At 34.9% G+C, this 20972-nt stretch overlaps 1 protein-coding gene across 2 annotated transcripts; it reads right to left on the bottom strand.

The window, feature by feature from the left end:
* Positions 1–272: 272 nt before the first annotated feature.
* Positions 273–20700, bottom strand: LOC130805342 (integrin-linked protein kinase 1-like). 2 transcript variants are annotated; one of them, XM_057670102.1, is made up of 12 exons: positions 20127–20700; positions 16257–16331; positions 16010–16105; positions 14706–14791; positions 14484–14604; positions 11854–11933; positions 9582–9641; positions 9379–9497; positions 7160–7245; positions 2897–3018; positions 1420–1531; positions 273–797 (listed from the first exon to the last, which is right to left on the bottom strand). In XM_057670102.1, the coding sequence occupies exons 1-12, from the start codon at positions 20454–20456 to the stop codon at positions 708–710; spliced, it is 1377 nt and encodes a 458-aa protein (XP_057526085.1). In that variant the 5' UTR covers positions 20457–20700; the 3' UTR covers positions 273–707. The 2 variants fall into 2 exon arrangements, with proteins under 2 accessions (XP_057526085.1, XP_057526084.1); XM_057670101.1 differs by having other exon boundaries at positions 1420–1654; positions 20127–20664.
* Between the last annotated feature and the right edge of the window lie 272 nt (positions 20701–20972).

The raw sequence follows: 20972 nt of genomic DNA, 5'->3' as shown, positions 1-20972 counted from the left end.
TAAAATAATAGTTACCTATTTTGTCGCTAAATACCTTTCATCACAAAGTGACAAAAATATTTTATCGCTAAAAGCCTTTATATTTGCTGTGCGAGAATAAAGATGCTGGAGATTCGTGATTGTTGGTAGTTGTGTAGTTAGGTGATGATGGATTCGAAAGAAATGGTTATAGAGACAAAAGAAATGAACTTCGGTTATAAATTTTTTAAAAAGAGCAATTACAATAAAACTAAAAAGGGGTCATATTTAATTAATTAACACAACTATCAAAGTTATCAAAACGTAAATACTTTCTTTGAATTTACATTCCTCCACAAACATGTGAGATTATAAGGTCAAGTGTTGCGAAACCAAATGGATAATAAGAGTACAACACAAATAAAATTCAACAAATAAAAAAAAAGTCAGCTAAGATTAGTCACCACTAACGCAAGTGCCGATGGGGATAATTACATGGATGCCTGAACTGTACAAGGAACTCAATTCAACAACGTAAGAACTAAACAGTAAGATCACACACACTATTCAGACATATACCTAAATTTTCAGAACAGCCTCTTTGCACTCATTGAGCAAACTACATTTACTATGGATACCACAAATGCATCCACGAGGCCACACGACATGCAGGCCACAATTAGAGTAAGCATATCTGATGCGAAAAACACGATTCCTATGGGCATATTTTACATTATATATGATCAAAGTCATCTGACAATTGAGGTAGATGAATCTGAGTTAGTATGTCCTCTCTTTCTCATCTTCTCCAGGAGCCGAAAGCATCCAAAAGGTCCAGACTGTCCAATCCAGAGAACAAAAACATGTCATTAAAGATCCCAAGTTTTGAATCATAGCCCATCACTTGGCGATTCAAATATCTAGAAAACCATTAGTTTAACAACCCAAAAACGTCCCAAATTCACTTAAAATGGATATTCCATGTATAAATAACACAGCTACAAGAGTGTTTTGGACCAAGATAATCAAAATTAAGATTATGTTTCTCTCATCCATAAATTCAACTCTAGTGACATCTGACATGGTTAGAACCTTTTCTGCAGCAGTCCAAAGCTTTCCAAACAGATTTGAACCCAAATTTGTATAGTTAAAGAAAGATCACATGCAACTGATGCCTGTCCACAGTAAGGTTTTTTCTTGATACCAACTACGGAGCAACTAATCATTTCATGTGCATACCAAGAAGTGGAAAAGAGATTCAGACTTCGGAGTACATTACAGATTAACAGGAGTAAATGTTTAGAGTTTCCTTTTGGTTTAGATAATCAATTCTTCACAGTTCAACATTAATCTATTGAGAGGAATGAAAAGCATGGCCAGATTGGCCTTTGGCATATCCTGGCGGAAGTAAAGATGACAAGGCTGCAAAGAAAATAGTTGCAACAATTTAAAGAAATTCACCTTCAAGCGTCTCTTACGTTCCAGTACTTTCTCGATGCTCTCCAATCTACTTATTATTTGTCTGAATGTTGGCCTGTTGAATGGCTCATGATTCCAGCAGTCGTCAATTAATCTACAAAAAAAAAAAAGAAAATAAATCAAGCACAGTAAATGACACATTGACTTACCAAATATCAAGAGAGATTTATCATGCTTCTGCTCTGCTGGACAACCAAGCACCAAATATATTAGTGACCTGAAAGGACAGCAACCAGGCTTCAACAAGAACTCATCTGATCCATTAGATTGGTTCAATATACATGAAATGCGAAGTGGATGAAGCACAAATGAAGGTAGTGTCAATCAGATTCAAGGTTTAACTTTTAAAACAGATTGGTAAATTTGCCAAGTATATTCTTTTGTAAAACTAGTTTAAATCTTGCAAGTTGCAAGAGAGAAAAAAATTTAAAACTGAAGCCAACGGAGAATTTTTTTTAATATGCTCAACCGACTGAAGTGAGAAAGAGAGAGAAGGGGGAGGGAGACAATAATACAATCCAAGTCTTTTTGAAACGAGGTAATACAGGAATATCACAGCATGTAGAAACTAGGATAATTAGTTGATTTTCCAGTGCCTCAAATTTGCTGCAGAACTTTCTACTCCATTTAAATCATTCTTGCTAAATCTTGCTAAATTCAATATCAATTATCCTACTAGGTCCATTTTACTTGATTGCACAAAATTGCAATAGAAGCAGATTATCTTCAGCTTACGAATAATTTGATTCTAAATGGATGCAATCCAAGCGACTTTGTGCTTTCATTTTTAAAGTCCCAATCCAAGCGATATTCATTCAATTACATGCTTCAAAAAAATTCCATTACTTGGCAACTTAATCATACCAAGCCTCTGCATTTCAGAACACCAGCCAAATGGCCTGTGCTCCGGTCAGTATTAGTATATCTGATTCAATTCCTGCCTAAAAGCTGTACTTGAGAGTTTCCTATCTAAATCGGCTTCACAAACACTTCTTTTAGTGTAAAGTAACTATATAAGATCACTTTATAGATTGATATCCCACAACCAAAAGAGATTATTCAGCTAAGTTTCAAACATTCATTTTGATTTAATATTACCATTACTCCTACACACAAGGCATGGCGCGCTATTTACTCCTACCATTCATATAGAGATTTATATAGAGTCGTTAACAAGGTTTCCCTTCATTAAAATAAGAAAGAAAAAAGGCAGTCTCTATTTCCTTCACTCAGGTTGTTCATTCCAAATAGAGCCAAAGTTTACCATTCTTTGACTGCAATAATACGATAGACTAGATTCAAATGGCTCGATGATTTGTCTTTTTGTTACTTGTAAGGGAGCACATCGTTGTTGCATACCTCCTTTAGCGATAGCACCTTACAATAGTGAGCCAAAACAAAATGATGCAGCAAAATCTTCAAAAAATCGTTAAGAAAGTATTAAAACCTAGATACTTACTCTTGTAATCCATGAGCATAGTATTTTGCTGGAGCTCCAAAAGGTGGCCGTTCATTTGAACTATATGCCTTTGCAGCTTCCTCTTCGCTCTTTGACACAAAGGGAGGATATCCTTCAATCATCTGGAGACGCTCAGAATGCAGCAAGTTAAAGATCATTGAATAACTAGAATGTATTAAGGTACACGATAATTGACTCTACTACCACATCGACCATGCTCCTAAAGAGAATACCTTGGTCTACTCTAGTCTTTACGAGGGCAAGCCTACAAGGCCACTGTACTAATGTCGACAAGAAATGAACGATCCCAAAAGAAAGAATTTTTCCCATCTAGCCAGATTACTTCACAGTTCACAAGGCTTTTTGTATCTTTAGGTACATGGAAAGAGAACACCACATTAATTATTCCCATCCCCCACCCCCCACCCAAAACGGTCATCAATCTTTAATGACTAATGAGCTAGCTGGAATTTTTTCATTCAGCCTAGTGGTACACTAAATTGTAAAAAAGAAAAAGATACAGTACGAAAGTTCAAAAAAGAGAAAGTTATAACAAAATTTTGGACAAGTAAATTCAGTCACAATTCGAATTTCAAAAGTGCCACATATGAAACTGGAAGAGATGCAAATTAAAATCAAATTTGCCCAAATGTGTTGCAATTTATAGTAGATTGAAATGATATTTTTAATTGAATTGATATTTCTCTAGTTATAGCATCCTGTTTAATACCTGACAATACAACCTATGTAAGGGTGATATTATCGATACAGACCCCATGGCCCAAATAGCTCAAATAATGCTGATATGACAACTGGGCAACAGGTCTTCAAATATCATATTTACACCAATCAGCAGTTAAACAACAACAACGCCAGTCTTAATCCCATCATATTGGGGCCGGGTACCAACCAACAATTCAAAAGAAAATTTGTCAAAAAGCAACAAAAACGCACAATACATGCAGAGGCATCATGTAAAGGTGACAACTCTACCAGTAAGTCAGTAACCCAACCAACAATCCAGAGCGAGTAACCAACAAAGAGGCTGCTGGAAATTCAAAAAATAGAGAGGAAAAGAGTAAGATCTCAGATGTTGATGCAGCAACTAACATGGAAGGAGATGAGATGGAGAAATTTTTTTTAAAAATGTTTGGCGGAAAATTTGCAAATGGTAAGGAATTATGGTTTGACAAGAAGGAAAAAAGGATAAGCAAGCAAAAAGGAAGAGGAAAAAGAAGACGAGAAGAATAGCACTTGAAAAGTGGTTGGATTCCGGCAAAGAGGCGGCAAAGGAATGGTGGCCATACTCCCTGCAAAGCCATGGACAAAGAAGAGAAGACCAAGCTGTGTATTGTGGATTTAGTGGTTGTCCTGGAAGATATGGCAGAATGGGAAGTTGGTGGAGAATGATGTGTCGGCAGCCATGAAAGTGTCTAGTGGGTCATGGAAAACCACCAAAATTAGTCTCAGAAAGTTAGAAGGACTGAAAATGTGCACTAGCAGCTCAAATATGACAAGAATCGAAATGGAGTTGAAGGCACTGAGTACCATGTAATTTTTTTTGACGATAAAGATAAGAAAGGTTGAGGATCAATTCTTATACATTTCTTTGGGTTTGAATCTATGTTACTCAGACTCGCCAATTTTGCTGTCGCACCAAACATGGGTAATACCTCTAAAAATTAGAGGGAATAGATTACAATTGTGCTGCCATTGCTAGGGTAGGTTTATGATTTTTTTCAAAACCCTAGATCTGAAATTTTGGGCCCTTAATGCAGCCGAATTATTCCCCTCTATTGCTCAAAGATTGGATGAGCTAGGATTTTGTGTCCTGAGCCACCTCATATATAAAACTTAGCCATAACATTATATTAGACATGTTTTGGTCACCAATAATATTAAGAATGAGTGTTTCAAAAGCCCTAATTTTGTGAGAATTTTCATGCAACTAGAAATGGTTGATGAGAGTGGAATACTGCCAATTTGTGAGTGAGGTTGAGGCGTTGAGAATTCTTGAACATCTTACTCATTATGAAGTTTAAGTATGTCCTTGGTAATTATATAATACCATACAAGTCGTCCATGTCCACATTAAGTTAGTCATGGATTGATAACCTATATGGATTTTCCCTAGACAATTTAGAATATATAAATAAGGGGCTTAAAAGATATTCAATAAGCTTAATTGTTAGATTAAGCATTCTAGCCATAAGTGTTGGCATTTCTTTGCACCATTAGTGTTAGTAGTCCCTGCTCTATTTGGTATCATGTTCATAATTGGTTGGTTGGTGTTTGAATGCTAGTCCACAAATTTCATTTGCTTTCCTTTGTAGTAGATTAGTATTTGCTTGCATAGAGCCATAGACAATTTACTTTACTTTTGTGGCTTTACCTAAAATATGCTTTAAAACTAGATTAAAAATATTTGGAAAAAACGAAAAAAAAGCACCAATTAACTAGAAAACACAAAGCCCCCTTGAGCTGGACACAAAAAAAGGCACCCCAACCCACCTTTGAACCTTAAAACCGACCCCCCAACCCCAACAATTCTACCCCAAAACTTTGACACAACCATCCCCACGAAAAACATAACCCTCAGTCTACTTTTGAGAGGTAGAATCTTAAATCCGAGGTCGTTATAATCTTACGGTTTTAAATGGATTAAAATTTTGAGCAGCAAGATCATAGCACGATTCTACAATCCTATAATCCAATCGCATAGGACAGTAACAGAGGAAGAAAATAGAACGAGAAAGAAAATGAAGAATCATACTTGGTTTTTGAAGCACCGTTTCAATGTTCAATATTTTAAAGAAACAATTAAAAATAAAATAAGAGAAAAGAAGAGGAAAAGTAGCACAATGAATACTAATGTTGTAATGTACCAACGGTAACATATACTCCATTAGAAAAAGTAACATTCACTATATTTTTTGTACTTCACCCTCTTTTTTCTACTTTTTTCTACTTCATAAATTGTAAAGAGTAGTACTTGTAATAAATGTGAGTCTTTTATTGTTTTTCTTTAATAATTTTGTTTTATTTAAGTATGAGGTGTCCATTGTCATTTAATTCAATTTTGAATGAGCTTTATAGATTTTTTTTCTTTCTTTTGTTTTTCTTAGTTTAAGCCTAAAATTAAAAATATATTTCATTTCGTTTCCTTCACTTTTGAAACTCTAAATTAACGTTTTTCGTTCTCGTTTTCGTTCTCGTTTTATTTGTATCGGTTCAATTTTTAATTCGTGTAACCTTGAGCAAGACAAATAGCAAGACAAGGAACAATAAGGCAAGTAGCAAGGTTAAAAGCATAAACCAAAAAATACACAAAATAACAATACTTACACAAACAATAATCAAGGAAAATATAATTGTCGATGATCTTGGATAAAATTCTGCGTCTCGAACTAGTTTAATCCCCAATTTAGTCAGAGGTGTAACTCGCTCACATTCCTAATTTTCTCTTTCCAATTTTCTTAGACCTACCACACGTGATCTTACCATCAACTGTGATGTTACCCACTCTTCTCACATTTACGTCAGTAGTCTTCCTTTGCACATGCCTTTAGTATCCCAATCTACTTTCATACATTTCGCATCATTGAATTCAACCCTTAGCCCCTCTCGTTACACTTGGTTTCTAATTTATCCATCCTCGTGTGTCCACACATTTCAACCTTAATATTTGCATCTCCACTACTTTTATCATATGTAAATATATCCCAAGTACTTTTTTTTTTTTTTTGTAACTATTAGGTGTTGTATTCAGCTTTACTAGAAGATGGTTCTTTTAACTAAAAGAAATACCATTTTCTGAAAAAAGATGCTCCCTGTTCTTTTCCCCTTATTTCTACTAGATTAATGTTATTTGAATTCATCAAAATTTATATTTACATACAATACAGATAAAATTATTTGTATTGTTTTCTTATTTATACAAGTTAACTGGTTTTATTAATTTTGCTGGTTGAGATTGAGTTTTACTGATCAACAGCACTACTGGATATTACATTTTATTGTTGCAGAGAACAAAGCTAAAAGAAGTAAGAACATTTAAAATCATACAACACTAAAATAATGCGAAAATTTAATAGCATCCTAGAGGAAACCAAACACCATAAGAGCAGTAAAAAAAAAAAAAAAAAAGCTGGGTAAAATGCTTTAAAAGATAAGTGCAACAAGTAACTCCTTTCAGCTAGAAACTCACTGACGTAAAATATTTTGACGAAAAAATAAAGATGAGTAGAAAAGCTAAGATCTTACTTCTTGGACAATCAAGGAAAAAGAAAAGACGTCAACTTTTGTGTCATATTCCTCATTCTTAAAAACCTCTGGAGCCACATATCTCCCTGCCAAACAATAGTACCCAAATGTTTTAGAGAAAAACACTAGAATTACAAAAATAAAACAGTCATGCGATTTTATTTAATTATATAAATTGGTCCATTCAAATTCGTGCGTAGTTCATGGAAGATATGGTGGAAGATTAAAGCGCAAATAGATAAACAACCTGACAATAAGGAACAATTTAAAGTGATTATATATAGATATGTTTCAAGTACATTACGAATAGGTATCGATATGCACAAAGACTGTAATACAATCAGTAAATAGAGAAAAAATGAAAATTAGATTAATATTTTTTGGCAAGAATTAGGCAGGAGCTGGCTCATTTAATTAATACTAACAAAATAAAACTTCTAACAAATTCAAAATCAAGTAATGGATCCTCTCATAGAACAATTGGTCAACTCTACACATAAGAAGGGGTTTGAGCATTCCCCTTTATCACCATCCGAAATTGCAAGCCCAATTCCCTTGAAGAAAACATAAACAATACTCTAATTAAGATTTTTTTGGGGAAGCTATTGTAGTCACTTTTGTTCCTTTTATTTCAAGAGAGAGGAAGAGAGAAAGGGAAAGAAAAAGAATTTACTAAAAATCAAAAGTTCACCAGGTCAAACCATTTTCATTTCACAAATGTGTAGAGTGCAGTGTGATTGAGAATGGCTAGATATTAGAGGCTTTTTAGATATCAAGGCCCTAAATTCTTGACACCATCCAGAAAGGTAAGAAGACACAGATTTTGATAGAAAATTACAAAATCTGGGTCGCAAAAGAATTTTGCATGTTCCTCACATCATTACTACACACAAAAACATTGCAGGTTCATTTTCTAATATATTACTAGTCTATTTATGAGGCATGATCTTATACCCATTTTCTAATAAATTTCACTTTATTCTTCTTTCTTAATCAACCAAAATGTGGTTTCGGAAAATCACGGGGTCCTGAAAAAAAATTGAGTGGCAATAAGGAATCCAAACCCATATCAGAATATCAAGGATCAAATCACGAGATTAAAATGATGAGTCAATGTATGATAGATCTCAGCTACTTTAAGTTTACCATAGTGTACATCTATATCTCTCCAAGCTCCATCAGTGGTAACTGGTAATATACATACTAGCAACCAATGGTGCAAAAATAAAATCACATCTAGTCATATCAACCGAGTAGTAAAGGTTTTCAAATTCGCCAAATTGATACTGCTCCCATCGTATTGGTTTGAAAAACAATGTTTAGGTCATTTCAAGGGACATCTCACAGTTTCGACAGATATTTGGCGGTCAAACAAATGCACCTCCTCCTTACTGCATCCATTGCCGTGTTCGTGACCGAAATTGAACTTTTGTACTATGCTCACATAAATTGTCATAGTTGTTTTAGTTGCTTGGAAGATGCACCTATTTTGTTTTCCCAAGTAGAAAACAATATTTCAGTAGTGAAGACAGTGATAGATTAGGTGTTTGAAATCAGAGTAACTATGCATACTGCAATACATTGAACACGATGACCACTTATTATTTAGCCATAAACGTAGCACATCCTTCTAATCTTTCATTTTCAAATTATTCTACCCCACTTCTTTTCCCACCATTTGTAGTCAAGCCATGTACTTCACTTGATACATCCACAAGCCTAGGACAATGCACATACTGTGTCATACCTGTTGTGTATATCATTCTCAAAATTTCTGTGTTTCCATTCCTGAATCAGTGCAACCCAGAGCTCATCTTACCATAGTACAACGTATAGGTCGCATCACAAATCACGACCACATTGTAAAGGTTTTTGAGGTTACAACTGCAATATGAGCAGTGATAACCACGAAACCATCTGCATTGACTGATGAAGTACCACGACAGTGGTTAACAACTATTACCACAAGTCGTCAACTGCATGCATTATGCATCTGACTTCTTCTAAACCAATTTTAAAAGAGATTTCTGTCGACATTATTAGACATTCATTTATAGCATCAAATGCAAAATTAGTACAAAATCAGTAACTCCTACAAGTTAACAAGTTTAAAAAGTAAGGCAACATTATACAGCACCTACAAACCTAAACAAAAAAATTTCCTACCACATAAGTACAGTATTGAAAAGCAGAAATAAAATTCAAGGGATAAAACTGACATGAAGTTTCTTGACACGACAGAGGCCCATGTTCCCTAACTGTCTTTGACACTTTCAGCAACTTGCTCACACCAAAATCTGCTACTTTTAAATGCCCTGAAATATCCCGTAGTATATTTCTGCCATCTTAACATAAAAAAGTAAGAATAACTCCAATTATAAATGCTTCATGATTTAACAAAATAAAAGTTAGAAAAACTTACGATGGCTCAAGATCTCGGTGGATAATGGCTGGTCTATTCTCATGCAAATAATTCATTCCCCTGCATTACAAATTTCTTTCAAATCAACAGCTGAAATCTTACAGGTTACAAGTTTACAACCCATGACATTCACATTCCATTACCCAATTCAAGAAAGTGGCTCCAACTTAGGTGGGTTTGGAGGATTGGATGTGCGTAACCTTACCCTTTTAATATAAAAATAGGTTGCTTTTGACTAACCCTTATTAAACACATCATCAGTAACTTGCTGATGTTTTTAAAATCTAAACCATCACATCAGTAAGGATTGCTACTCAACAAAACTGCCTACACCCAAAACACCCTCTTCTCACAGAACACGGGATATATTGAAGACATTGGAATCTTTCAAACATAACATTTCCGTAACAAAAACAAAAGACAAGGATATCATCTTGTAGACAGAGTATAGAAATGGAGTAATATCAATATTGGCTAAAGACGAACTTAAGTAGAGTTAGATCAGTTAGCACCAGGTTTAATCTTAATTAAAATAAGCCCATAGGAGGCAATAGTCACAAATTGGATCAAAGTTAACTACCAAAGCGTGAGCCAAAGTGCGAGCCTATATAAAGCTAGTCTGTTTGGCTCATTAATTGTACAAGTTATAACTACTCTCTTACTGAAAAACCTTTTTAAGTTTAAAGAAAAAATGAACTAAGATGAGTTTCTCACATAACTCTATGTGATGGAGCAGAATCTAAGCATGGATCCTTAGGTCATTATAAGCAGTGAGCAAAACTTGATCACGCATGCATGCTCACCTCCCCAAGCTAGAGCTTGGCATTCTCAGGCTAGCCTTAAACATGGCTTACACTCATATGTGCCTACGAAGTCATTTTGTGAGCTTCAACATCTCCATATTTCACTTTTGGCAACCAATGAACGAACCACACAATATTTCATTATCCTAATGCCACCAAGTGACTCCCACCTAGGTTGTCATGTAAACAAGATTATAAGGGTCATATTTACGCAACCTTGCCCTTGTATTTACATAGAGGTTGTTTTTAAATGACCCTTAATAGGAAATATTATATACAGCTTGACATGAATAAAAAATGCACATGATTTAGTAACTCATTTTACTATACATTATGTTCCAAAACCAAAAAAATTATAAAGCATTGAATTCATATAATATTGACTTCCGAAGTAATGAACTCAAGCACTCTAAAATGTCAAAGATTTTATTATGTAGTTGAACTCCATTCATCACTAGTAAAATAAAGCATTGTTATCTAGAATCCAAGAGCCTCGCCAACTATAATTCATTTAGACTAGAAAATCTAACAACACTATGTAGCATTAAGGAACCAATACGAAAGTTCCTAATTGATAGCATTCCATCCTGTTACCCGGATTGCGGGACAAAGGGTCGTTTTCCGATGAGGAACAGTCAAACCGAAATGCAAAACGGCAGCGTACTAGGTCTCCATGGTTCGCGTACAAAATCGCCAACAGCTTCAACCCATAATTTGTTCCTCTCTCCATGAAAATCTAGTATTTGACCCACTAAACGAAAAAGAAAAAATAAAAGAGATCTGAGAGAAGAAGATAATATAAGATTGAAAAGAAGAGAAATGGAAAAAGAAAAAAAATATATAAAAAGAAGAGGAAAGCAAAAAAACGAAAATTTTACCTTTTTTTCACCAGCAGATGGGAACCGCCATCATTTTCTCTGGTCAGAAGATGTGATTTGTTCCTTTTCTCTAAGTTAGAAGATGTGTTCGGGTTTTCAAATATGAAAAGGCTTAAAAGTATTGGGCTTTGGCCTATATCACCTAGTATCTTTTAAACTTTCTAATCTTTGTCTATTATTTCCACAAGCTGCTTCTCATGTGAATACATGAAGTTCTTTACCCTCTGTTTTTTCCTATTTCCTTTTCCTTTTTTTTATACTCTTAATTTCTTATCTTTTGTCCTATTACTCTATCTTTTCCTATCACTAATTATAAATTATTGTTATCGTACCCCATCGTTCCAGAGTCACTTTAGGTGACATCCCGCATCCCCTTCTCGTACCACGTTCCAAATCGTATTGCATTCTAGGTAAGTAGGTAACATAGATGCCATCATGCACACAAGATTAATCCTCCTCACAAAACCTTTGTAACACCTTTTTGTCTCTGTTCTTTTAGAGCCCAAAAGTGTAGTAACAAAGAGAAAAAAACCTAAACATACACATGTTGCAGTTCAATATAAAATGTGACATGTAGACAAGAGAATCCACCTTGCAATATCAAGAGCAAATTTCACAGTAGTTAACGGCTTCAGTGCACCTTTACGTTTCAGAAAAGCGTGAAGATCCCCCTACATATATATAAAAAGGCATTTTTTTATTTTTCTAGATATAAAAACTTGAATCAATGTAGAAACGAAAAGTACACAAGAGGACAAACCCTCTATGACTTGATGAAAATTTAAGATGATGTTGAGTGTCAAAGAAAGACAATCCTAGAAAGTGGATTGTGCCTTACCCATCACTCTCACCAAACAGTGAAATATAATGATAACATAACAGAGTATAAAGGTTTTTGTGCTACCACAATCGAAACATAGGTTTTTAATTTGAGCGCGAAATTTGTTTCGAACATTATCGTAACTCTTACCACAACTATAAATTTGCACCACAGATGAATGCCACGACATAAAATTCAACCTTAATTTCTAAAGAAGCAATTATTTAAAAGATCTAATTTGCTATTCTATTCCCAAAGTCTCACAAATCCAATAAAAGACATAAATTTTTAAGAAATAGTATAATGGGTACCATGATTATCGCTTGCAAAGCTCTAATGCACACGTTATGAAGAGAAGTTTAATTTTTAGTACCTCCTATTCTATTATTATTTTGCTAGATCGCATATTTGGCCCTCGTAATCTAAATTTTTCACTTTGTCAAGAGGAAGCATTCGTTGAGGAAACTTAACCAGTAAAATTCATATTTTATACATACAAATTATTGAATATTTACACCATTATCACAATCACACACTAAGATTCTATTTTTAAAAATTAAATTAGTTCAACATTGGTGGTGTTATAGCTTTTAATATTTTTCTTACAAAATGTGTCAAACCTCCCAATGCAGCATAAAAAAATCAAGGAAGTAATAGATTGATAAAATGAAAGAAAAACAATTGAATATCCTCTCACAAATCCATTGATCGGACTAAGGAAACAATAAGGAGATAATAAAATCTTTATTGAAGATAATCTACCTCCTCAACAATGAGAGAATTAATGGAGACAATTAATGAAAACAGAGAGTACAATCATATATGAATCTGAGATTCAAACATGACCAATTCTCATTAGGAACTCAAAACACAATTCATGAAAGTCCAAATAAGGATATCAGGTGAGCAACTTCACACACCAGGACCCAAGTGGTTCGTAACTTAATAGAAATAGAAAATATGTAATGGATTCTAAGGCAAAAAAAAAAAAAAAAAAAAAAAAAAAAAAAAAAAGTAAGTTTAAAGTGTATGATCGTTAAGGCACCAAGGGCAATGTTGGATAATTACTAGCAAACAACCATTCTCGAACCATTTAGTTAAATTTTAGCTTCTAGAGCAAGTATATAGGAACTCGCGTAGGGAGAAGATAAATCTTATTTCAAGTCTAGGACATTTAAATTCAATTTAATTATGAAAGAACTTGGCCTCTAGAAGCCAAAACCTATCTTACACTTGTAATACTTCTCAAAAATTACAAAAACAACTTTTATACCTGTTGTATTGTATTCAATTTACTCAAATTTAAATTCTATTGTTGCAGTTGCAAACCCAGCAAATCTTTATGAAATTTAAAAGAAAAAAAGAAAGAACTTCAACATCCTTTTACTTAGTTGTTTTGAAAGTAGTAGACTGTTAAGAGGGGAATAAGCCAATGATCATATAAAGTAAACAAAAAAAGGGAGAAAAGTATAGCGGAAAAAATATATTATAATCCACCAATCATAGGAAAAAAAGGCACAAGGTGCACTAATGCGATTGGGGTCCTAGAGCCTAGGCTCAAGGCGTAGGTGCAAGGCTCGCTTCACATCAAAGGAAGGCTTCAAGTTGAAAATAGAATAAAGGCAAAAAGGTTCAAAGATTTGCTACTGAGCTTTATTTGCTCCTTTTATGCCCTAAGATCACCTTTAAGCGCCTCTTCAAAACACCTCGCCTATGCATCTAAGCGCTAGATAGTTGTGCCTTTAACAACTCAGGGCCACTTTTCTAAATACTCCAATCAATCACCTCATAGTTCAAAGTGAATTCCAAATATATTTCATCCAAAATTAGTTGCAATGTTGAACCACTTTATATGAGAATTTTATTAGCCAAACATTGCAATTAAAACAAAAGAGAAAGTAAATACTAGCGCAATCCAATTAGAAAGCATTTTCTTTTCTAAATCTTCTAATAAAGAAAAATTTTACCAACAATCCGCAAAAATACTAGTCGAAATCAACAAAATTAGATATCTAGTATTTGAAACTAGATACATTAAGTTCACTATTTTGCAACATGATTTCAACACTCTCAGGACTCTTCAGGTCATGCACTGGCTGGACAAATTTAAATATGAAGAATCAACATAAAATAAAACCAAACCAAGCTAATTATTTTTGAAAATATGCCTTGTAGTTGATTAGACATTCCATAAGTAACATCAATTGATGTAAAAAATAAAGTACCAGAGAGTTCAACCAAATTTATGGTTGTTTAATGCCTAACGTCATATAATTTTAGCATGATATCAAGGCTTACAACTTTAGAGAGGATTGGCTTCCAGAAAAAGGATTATAATGGGTATGGACAGTTAGACAATAAGCAACAAATTAAAATGAATTGAGCAATTAGAGAAGGAAACCTTGGGCAAGTACTCTGTAATGATCATCATTGGGCTACTTTGTGTCACAGCACCCAAGAATTGTACAACATTCGGATGACGTATCTTTTGGAGTAACGCTAGCTCGTCCGTAAATGCCTTTCTGAAAACCAACCAAAGACTAAGCACTAAACTGAAACCAGATAATCAAACTAGAAACTAGAAGTCAAAAAATGTTGAAATAAGATTATAAAAGCAACTCACACTTTTTCTTCATCCAATAAAACATCATCCCCTAGTGTTTTAACAGCAACGTCAATCCCGCGCCACGATGCCATGCGAAATGTACCCTGGATTTTGTAAGACAATAGAATGAGAATACTGAAAGCCCACGCAGAAACTATTAACAGTGATGTGACACCTAGATGATCCTCCTCCATCCTAGAATAATTTCCCATTCCAATTAAGTACACACACTTCTAATAGAAAATTGTAACTACTTTTCACTTATTCTCTCCGCCATTCCTACTTGATCTAATATCTACAATCACTTTCTACAAATTTTTTTCTCAACAGATGACTATCATTGATCCCACGAATGTTTACTTTTGCTAATTCTCCTCAATAAATAATAATTCCTTGCTTACTCCAATCACATTTACTCTTCTGCACAAGTAAAAAAAGTCCATTACCTTCCCTCTGCTAACTCAGTGCCATATAAATTGCATAAACTATTTCGTAACCAAAAGTGTATAATCAAAACATGAATTGAAAGAAAGTGCTGCAAATAAGCAACTAGGGAAAATTAAACATGTAAGATTTGTCGTTTTGGAGCACTATTTTTACTTGTCATGCCTTTGCATAATATATTAGTGAACTTATGTCCGTTCTCGATAAATCCAAAGATTTGTAGTTCTTTTGTTTAAGAGAATAATGGACTATACTATAATGACTCTTTAATTCATTTGTTCTTGCAAATAAAATTTGCAGTCGACGGTCTTCTTTGTTATTACGTCATGAATCTATTTGTAATGCACCACTAGATGCAAACATAACCATTTATCAAAAAGTCCACAATCCAGGCATTCATCAACTTTTTCAAATTTTTCCTCGTGCCACCACAAGTTAATGATCTACGCCGTCATCCTTCTTTTACAAGGAAAGAAACAAATATTTATCATGCTTCCCCACCAATAAACACTTATCCACCCACATAAACAAGTCCACAGACTCACACAAACATGTGGAAACATGCAGGAATGCACATCCTATTTCTAAACCCTTTAGAAAAACGACCCTCTAGATAACATATAAAAATGATTCTTGTTGCGATACTGCTAATTTAGAACCCCTAAACATTACGCATCACGGATCAAACAACAACAGCTAAGACCATCCCAATGCAGAATATTTAGTGCTCAAATTTCATGATATATTTCATGAAACTAACTAATACAAAGAAAATCAATGTACAATCATCTTATAAGAGGTATCAATGAAAATATAAAAACAAGTACGCAAATGGGAGAACTAAGTAAGCATTTGCGTATGAAAAAAGAGTGAATAACCTTGGTAATGTCAATGCTGTTGGAAAAGTCAATCTCACGAGGATTGATCTCATATTCAGGGATTTCACGATCATTTTGGACATGCATAGGAGTCCTCTGTGAAGAATTAAGAATTTAACTGGTTCTTAGCATGCATTGAGATAAAAATCAAAAAATAATGACACACATAGATGAAACCAAACCGGCTAAGAGATACTGATAGGACAAAAAAATTGTTAACCCAATATAATAGAGCACCAATACTTACTGAATACTTTGCACCGTGTTTCTCCAAAAGCTTGATTACATCTTGGTTTTTGTAATGTATTGCATCGGCAAGTGGCTATTAAAGATTGGGAAGTTGAAATAAGTTTAACCAATTAATTTATCACATAGAAATATCTCGTTTAACAAGTCCTACAATATATAATCAAAAACAACTCAGAACATCAAACATAAGTCAGCAGCCATCTTCACCCAAAGGCATATCCCAGACTAAAAGACAATCTATATATCTTTTCTTGATTCACCAAACCTGACTAGATGCACATGAACTGATATGGAGATACTTTTGAATCTAATAAGCAACATTCCTTTAACCATATTCGTTTAACCAAAATAAGGATTTAAAATTTTCAAATATTATTTCAAAATTCAGCATTGAGAACATGTTTAAGATTTTCTCACCATTTTTCTCAGCAAATTATATCACAACACCAACCATAACCACTACTTTTAACGAAAAGTATTAATTTATGCTGCTAACTACCCCTAGTACAACTACTTAGTGACACCTACCTCATATTGAACTGGACCTAAATCTGGCAATGCATATACACCACAACGCAATAATAGGACTACATAATCACTTCCTTCTATTGTGATCAAATGTCCCATTTGTTTTTGGGCACTATTCACCAATTAGTCTTGATTTGTATTATATTCTAAAATCTTTAAGTAAAGAGATAATCAAGTGTGACTTTATTTGATTCGTCCCAATGTAAATTTTAGACAAAATTGTTGAAACTTACCTAGAAAAACCTCATTTTTGTGAAAAACTACCTAGAATAAAATTTGTCAAAAACTACCTAAAAATTTATTTTTCTTTTGTCAAAACATACCTACTAACGAAACCGTGAATATTTTCATTCGTTTTTCATGTGCATGTCACATGACCAGGTCATCCAATAAAGCAGCAGCTTCAGCATCTTCCTCATTCAGCAAATAAGAACCCTAGTTTGGAAAATCCTACTCCTTCACCATTAAAGAACCTCCAAAAACCCAATATTTGTGGTGTTCAATTTCAGTTTCGAAAATCAAGCCATCTCCTTGCAGTTTCGAAATTTAAGCATCCTTCTCCTCCAAAACAGCAGCATCTGTTGAGATTTTGTGACTCGAATCGAGTCCAAGATCGGTCTAAGATGAATGAAGTGTGGGTCAAAAAGGCTAGATGCGCGGGGTGCGGAGATCTAAGCGGGACGCAAATGCGCGGGATTCGCAGATCTACGCAGGGTGCGGAGTATTACGCGGGGCGCGGAGAAGCTTTTGTCTTGGGCAGAATGTTGGGCACGTGCCACAGAGTTCTACGAGGGTCGCGCTTGCGCAGAGCGCCTAGATCTACCCGGGGCGCAAAGCACAACGGTTTTGCGGGAAGTTGGTTTTGGCACGTTTTTGGCCGGTTACTCATAGTTTTTTACGGTTTCTTTTGTATTTTCTTAACTCTAATTTATTTTTATTATGAGGTATACTATATAAAGCCCTCATGTAACTAGAATTAAGGCATGCAATGCAACACAAAGTGAGGAAAACTAAGAAACAAAAAGCTTGAAGAGCCATTGTTGTGGCTTCTCGTTCATCTTGTAATCTCTCAGTCTATAGTGAAAAATTTATAGTGAACCATGTTAATTTCATGGTGTGATTTTCTTTATTGTTGTTTGAATCTTTATTGCTTTCCGTTATTATTTTCGTTCTTTGCTTCCGATCTAAAGGGTTTCAAGAAAAGCCTATATGTGTTATCGAGAAGTCTAATAGGTTGGTTATAGGAAGTATTGTTTTGGTTGCAATAAGTGTGGAAGGTTATGCATTGAGCCTTGTGGTTTTGGCAAGGTTGGTAGCCGTTTTTGTGGAGTCACTTGCACCTCCAACATATGAGCACGTTGTAGAGTATAGTGGGCGGGCGCAGTGGCTTGCTATGACTTACATACGAACAGAGTATGAGAACTGTTGTATAGACTGGTAGTGTTACTTAGCTCAATTATATTAGCTCATTTTGAGGCTGAGTGGGTTTACATGTCTAGAGTTATGGTTAAGTGTTTGAAGTATGTTGTGATGTGTACTTGTTTTGCGCATGCCAAAAGTGTCATTTGCAGGTTTGTGACTCAACCTGGGAGGGGGCACTGGCAGGTAGAGATTTTATCTCTCTACGGTTTACTTGAATCAGCAGTTATGGTTCTTAGGTACGGGAATGATGTTAGGTACTTAGTTACATCGGTTAAAGTTTGGGTTGTGTTCGCTGAGTTTGATTGTGTTATGATATCGGTGATGGTTCTTTGTGATCAACCTTGGTTGGCTTTTGTGTGCTATGGTTGTGTGTTTAGTGATCAGGTACTTGATGTTCGGAAGAAGCACAGTGTGGTTAGATTTCATTTGAAATGCACTTACATGAAGATAGAGGTAAAGAAGGTAAGATGTTCTGACAGTCCTAGTAGATTCTTTACTATGCTGGATTCGTAGCATAGGCCCTAAGGGGCGGTGTTGAGGGAACTCACAGGTGGAGGTGTGCACAACCTCAAGGTGGAGTTTGCCTTGTGGACTCGTAATGCAGGTGGAGCATTATGAGTGACTTGTGATGCTAGTTGAGCATAATGAGTGTTTATACTTGGAAACAAATATGTGATGGGTCTTGGTTGGAAACTTGTCGGGATGTATGGCTTATTCTTGAGCCTTGCATCGGTTTTGGCTTGAGAATGGTTTTGTTTCACTATGGTTTGATGAAGTAGTGGTTGACTACGGATTCTCGTCAAGGTGGACATTGTTGGGATTTTATGACTCGAACCGAGTGTAAGATCAGTCTAAGATGAATCAAGTGTGGGTGAAAAAGGCTAAATGCACGGGGTGCAAAGATCTACGCGGGGCGCGGAACACTGTGGTTTTTGCGGGAAGTTGGTTTTGGCACGTTAATGGCCGGTTATTCATAGTTTTTGACGGTTTCTTTTGTATTTTCTTAAATCTAATTTCTTTTTATTATGAGATATACTATATAAAGGCTCTATGATATTAGAATTAGGGCATGCAATGCAACACAAAGTGAGGAAACTAAGAGAGAAAAAGCTTGGAGAGCCAATGTTATGACTTCTCGTTCATCTTGTAATCTCCCGGTTTATAGTGAAAAGTTTATTCTCGGTGCCGGTGGATGTAGCTATCACGTTGATAGTGAACCACGTTAATTTCTCGGTGTGATTTTCTTTATTGTTTGTTTGAATCTTTAATACCTTCTGTTATTGTTTTCGATCTTTGGTTCTGTTGTCGCACAACAGCTTCCTCAAAGAGAGTTTCATCTACATCCATTTTCAAAAACAGTAGCTTTTTCAAAAACAAATTGCTTCCTCACCCAATACATATGCGTTTGGAACATGAAGAACAGCAGGTTTGTTTTACTTTTCAAAACGCTAAGTCCCTTCTCTGTGTTCCATTTGGGGATAATTGATTTTGGGAATGCACGTGCTCTTTCTAATTTCTGAATTTATTTATTGTTTAAAAAGAAATTTGAAATACTAACGGAAATATTCAAGCATCTGTTAGTAGGTATGTTTTGACAAAAAAATTAAATTTTCTATGTAGTTTTTGACAAAAAAAATTGTTCTAGGTAGTTTTTCAAGAAAGTGAGGTTTTTCTAGGTGATTTGGAATAGTTTTTCCTAAATTTTATTAATATCAACTTACTATAGATTTTAACCAAGAACAATCAGAGAGCATGGGCAAGTACGCAAAACCAAATACGACAGTCGACAGTCAATTAGAATAACAGAGAGTAGAATTTTTCCTTAACCTCCCAATACTAGCATAATAACATATTCACAAACAAACAACAAAAGCAACACACAAAGTACAATAAAAGAAGCTGAGAAACTGATGCTCACAGTGCTGCCCCAACGATCTTTAGGACCAACCTCGGCGCCACGTTCTAGCAATAACTTAACAACATCGGTGAGACCTTGACAAGAAGCGATATGAAGAGGAGTTCTTGAATCAATATCCTTAAAATTTACATCAACTCCAGAATCCAACATTTCAGTGATCCCTTCCAAATCCCCTTCATTAGCCAAGAACATTAACCTGACACCCTCTTCGATCTCAGAAGGACTAGGTGCTAAATCCTCAAGTGAATTCGAAGAATCATCATCTCGTTCTGGGGCCATTGATGACTGTCTTCCAAAAAGGAACTTCCCTTGTGACTTGTTGGAATCCATTGCTACGAAACCCTAGTACTACGCTCTCTTCCTTGTTTGTAAAGAAGGAATATAGTGAAGAAACAGGGAAAAGAAGAAAAAGCTTAAAAAAGCAGTTTCTTCTTTCCCGAGAGGAGAGGGAGTGGAGAATCAGAGGATGGATGTGGAGGATTTTGGAAATGGAGATGTGGTGGTCACTTTACGCATTAAGAATGTGATTATATAGTTTTTGCTCTTTCTTATCGCTACTATAAAAAAGGAAACACTTTTTGAGTCAAGTTTTTTTTTTTTTTTTTTCTTGAGTCAATATTTGTTCTACTACATCTGTTCTTTTTCTTTATTTCTGTATTTTCCGAAAACAGCTGGTTGGCTACTCAAAGAAAAAGTGAACAAAAAAAGCTCATTTAAATTAGAAACTCCCAAAATAAGTTTGTGAAAAATATTTATCAGAATTAGCTCCTCCTACTCTAAATCTAAGATTTGGTTCTATTCTCTGTTAATAAGCCAACAAAATAATATTTGTCAAAGAAAGTCGAT

This window comes from Amaranthus tricolor, chromosome 2 (assembly GCF_026212465.1).
Source record: "Amaranthus tricolor cultivar Red isolate AtriRed21 chromosome 2, ASM2621246v1, whole genome shotgun sequence".
In the NCBI taxonomy this organism is placed as follows: Eukaryota; Viridiplantae; Streptophyta; class Magnoliopsida; order Caryophyllales; family Amaranthaceae; genus Amaranthus; species Amaranthus tricolor.
The sequence above is the reverse complement of the archived record's forward strand: the minus strand, read 5'-3'. Positions and strand labels throughout refer to the sequence as shown.